The 4,230-nt window shown below is 32.8% G+C and overlaps 1 protein-coding gene across 1 annotated transcript; it reads left to right on the forward strand.

The window, feature by feature from the left end:
• Positions 1-229: 229 nt before the first annotated feature.
• Positions 230-2,764, forward strand: LOC149909020 (uncharacterized). The gene has a single exon (XM_090120599.1). It carries the CDS (start codon positions 645-647, stop codon positions 2,553-2,555), a length of 1,911 nt encoding a protein of 636 aa, XP_089976725.1. The 5' UTR covers positions 230-644; the 3' UTR covers positions 2,556-2,764.
• Positions 2,765-4,230: the final 1,466 nt, after the last annotated feature.

The following is a 4,230-nucleotide window of genomic DNA, read 5'->3' on the forward strand; positions in this document are numbered from 1 at the left end:
GTACTTTAATATTAATAACTGGAGTAAAATTAGGACGATAAAATAAATATGTATGAGATTTATGACTAGTTATTATGTGTAAAAATGAGTGTGGATTTGTATAAAACTGTGAATACGTGTAATATGGGGTAAGTTTTAACGTGTAAATTTCAAACAATAACAAATAAAAAATTTCTATAATTTGGAATATAAAATTATTTTTAAATCTATTAGGTATATAAATGTGGGAATAGGATAAAATATTAAGATGTATTTCATAATTAGCTATATTTTTAGTCTGTGTTTTTCTATTATTTACTCTGTGGATATGTTGTCTGTAGATTGATGTTTATCTATGACTTGACTTTGTGGCTCGGTACGAAAAGAAATGGAGGATTGTTAAAAATGTATTTTTGTTCGGTGTCTGGGAAATAAACTGATTGGGCTAATTTGGCGTTTTTATTTACACCATCCCCACATAATTTGGGGGATCGTCCGGGATGGTGGAATAAAGAAAAACAACGGAAGATTATGATTGCGGTGATTAAACCAGATTAAGACTTTACGAATTATTATGAACTAAGAAGACTAAGATTTAAAGAAGCTTATGATTATACGATTACGACTTGAAGACTATATAAAACTTATTATTTACATTATTCAACATGCCGCCGAAACGACTATTAAAGGATGATGATGATTATGGTGAACCATCGCCGCGTATTAGCTTTACTGATTTAGAGAAATCAATGACGCCATTTTCGGGTGATGATGCTTATGGCGTCGAGGCTTTCATAAGAGAATTTGAAGACGTTTCCTCTCTAATGCAATGGGGCGAATTAGAAAAACTCATATTTTCGAAGCGGCTCCTCACGGGGACCGCCAAGCTATTTTCACGTTCACTAAGTGGGACCACCACGTGGGATACACTTAAGTCTGAGCTCCGCGAGGAATTTGGTAAGAAATTGAACAGTGCAACTGTTCACAAGAGACTTTCAACACGCCGGATGAAGATGAATGAGACTCATCAGCAATATTTTTTACATATGAAGGAACTTGCAGTACTTGGGAATGTTGAAGATGAAGCCCTGATGGAATATGTCATCGACGGTATTAAAGACAGTGAGTCCAACAAAAATATTTTATATGGCGCTTGTAGCATTAAAGAATTCAGAAAGAAGTTAGACATTTATTCAGAAATTAAGAAAAAATCATATTATTCACCTAATAAGATTCAAAGTAATTCAGTATCAAAGTCCATTGGCATGAAAATTCAAAAAACATTAAGAGTAAAGAGATGTTTCAATTGTGGAGATTTAGATCATGAGTCGCCTAATTGTACTAAAGGCATTAAATGTTTTAAATGCAACTTGTTTGGCCATAAATCAACTGAATGTTCTAAAAGTATAAAGAAGAGTTTGGAAATTATGTCAACTAAGAATAATATTGATGTGAGACCTTTTAAGAAGCTGAAAATAAACAATATTGATGTAGAAGCCCTGATTGATACCGGAAGCGATGCCAATTTAATAATTATGTCTTATTTTAGGAAGATTCAAGGTGAAAAATTGTTATCTTATAGTTCAGGAACCACAGAGACTTTAACTGGAATAGCTGAAAAGGAAATTTATACAAAAGGATCTTTCACAGCAAAAATTGAAATTGATGATTGTTATTTTGAAACTTTATTTTATGTTGTTGATGATGGCGCTATCCCTGTCAACATTATATTAGGAAATCCTGTACTGAAAGAAGTAGAAATCAATTTTAAGGCTGGAACTATCACTGCAACAAGAATATTACACCTTACAATGCTAGAGAATGAAAATGAAGATATCACAAATATTGAAAACAAAGAATATAAGAATAAAATACAGAATATTATAAAAGAATATAACCCCAAAAGATGTACTAAAGAATCAAATGTAAAACTTAAAATATTATTAACCGATGATGTACCAGTTTATCAGAATCCACGACGATTGTCACCTTTGGAGCTTAACATTGTTGACAAACAGATTAAAGAATGGCTTGATGAAGGAATAATAAAAACAAGTAAGTCTGATTATGCTAGTCCAATTGTGCTTGCAAAAAAGAAGAATGGAAACTATAGATTGTGCGTTGATTACAGGAAATTGAATAAGAAACCTAAGAAAATGCAAAATGAAATTATAAGAAAACATCATGAAAACGGACATTTTGGTTGTGTTAAGACTGAGGAATTAATAAATAGAAATTACAACGACCGTGAAGAACTAAGAAGGATGGCGAAAGCAAATATTCAGAATATACAAGATGAAAATATTAAAAATTATAATAAAAAGAGGAAAAAGTCGAATAATTACGAAGTAGGTGATTTAGTAGCGATTAAAAGGACACAATTTGTACAAGGTTATAAACTTTATCCAAAATACCTCGGCCCGTATGAAGTTATTGAGAAGAAGAGAAATGAACGTTATAATTTAAGGAAGATAGGTCAGGGTGAAGGACCTCTGAGAACCTCAAGCTCAGCTGATATGATGAAGCCATGGGTAGCGACTGTTGACTCATCTGGGACAGATGATTCTGCAGGATGACCGTGTGGGAATAGGATAAAATATTAAGATGTATTTCATAATTAGCTATATTTTTAGTCTGTGTTTTTCTATTATTTACTCTGTGGATATGTTGTCTGTAGATTGATGTTTATCTATGACTTGACTTTGTGGCTCGGTACGAAAAGAAATGGAGGATTGTTAAAAATGTATTTTTGTTCGGTGTCTGGGAAATAAACTGATTGGGCTAATTTGGCGTTTTTATTTACACCATCCCCACATAAATATATGCATGATTAATTTTTATGTGTAAATTTGAGTGTAGATTTGTGTTACGCTGTGAATATGTGTTATATAGGATAAGTTTTAAAGAGAAAAATTTAAACATATTGTGACATTGTGTTGCAATCTTGTGTGATAAAATACAAAATAATTCAATAGGGAATCTTTCCCGCACAAAGGTTTTCAATTGATATTGGCATTGGTTGTATAAGAATTTCCATTTTATTAAAATATGATGCAATATGCGGTTAGATATTTTTTCATATTTCAAATAAATCCTGCCTCTTTCAGCATGAAAAGTATTTATACTATCTTATTTATTTTGCCTTTTTATTATAGTGAAGCCGTATTGTTATTGAATGAAATGTTACACATTTTAATTAATTAGTCTATACTCTTTCATACTTTCAGATTTTAATCAAACATAATTCATAAATATGTACTCTAACGTATAAAAAACGAATGTTGAAAAATATATCATGATGGTTTAACAATAATTCTTGATTAGGGGCCCCACCTCACAGAGCGGCCGTAATTATCCTCGGCCGAGCGACATCCACAATTCCACATAGACCAAGCTGTTTCGTGCAGCAGCACTAGTTCGCGAGGATGCTCGCTCTGTTGAGCCCCCCTATTGATATCGAGTCGTATCGTATTAGAATCAAACACAATCTGAAAAAATCTGAGGCATTCTTATTTCCAAGGTATCGTAAGGTTTAATACCTCCAATAAATCTAAATACTATTATAAAGGCGAAAGTTTGTAAGGATGTATGGATGTATGGATGTATGGATGTTTGTTACTCTTTCACGTAAAAACTACTGAACCGATTACAATGAAATTTAGCACACATATAGAGGGTAACTTGGATTAACACATAGGATAGGTTTTATCCCGGAAATCCCACGGGAACGGGAACAATGCGGGTTTTCCTTGCGGGCGAAGCCGCGGGCGGAAATCTAGTATATAATAAAATATTCTTCAATTGTTCTAAAATTTTATCAATTGTACACGAGAAAACGAACTAAAAACAACGAGCTTTTATAATTAAAAACATTTTATCGCTCGCTCAAAGTTTCCTTGCATAAATTAATGCAAGAATGATACCTTAAATTTGAACAAAGAGAAAATAACGAAGTTCTGTTCGACATGGATATACTGAGTTTATAACGAGTTGGAAAGAAACGAGAGTCATTACTCATGGGCGTGTGCCCTGAGCATTCTACATCTTTTACTTACCTACTTATCTTGTATTCCTACTTTACATTCCTGACGAGGTCAACTTGCACGAATGACAGTTGTTGTTTGCTGAGTTAATGGGAACCATTTGTTTTTTGTTCCAACAAGATTTTTCTTGGTTGCGGTTTCTCGTTGCGACGTTTCTATTGTAAGTCTCATTACTTTCCTTGATTAAAATTTTCTTAGATACACCACA

The sequence above is a fragment of the Colias eurytheme genome, chromosome 4 (assembly GCF_061535395.1).
Source record: "Colias eurytheme isolate Ceu_HAF_F1 chromosome 4, ilColEury1 Martin Lab GWU primary, whole genome shotgun sequence".
Lineage (NCBI taxonomy): Eukaryota > Metazoa > Arthropoda > Insecta > Lepidoptera > Pieridae > Colias > Colias eurytheme.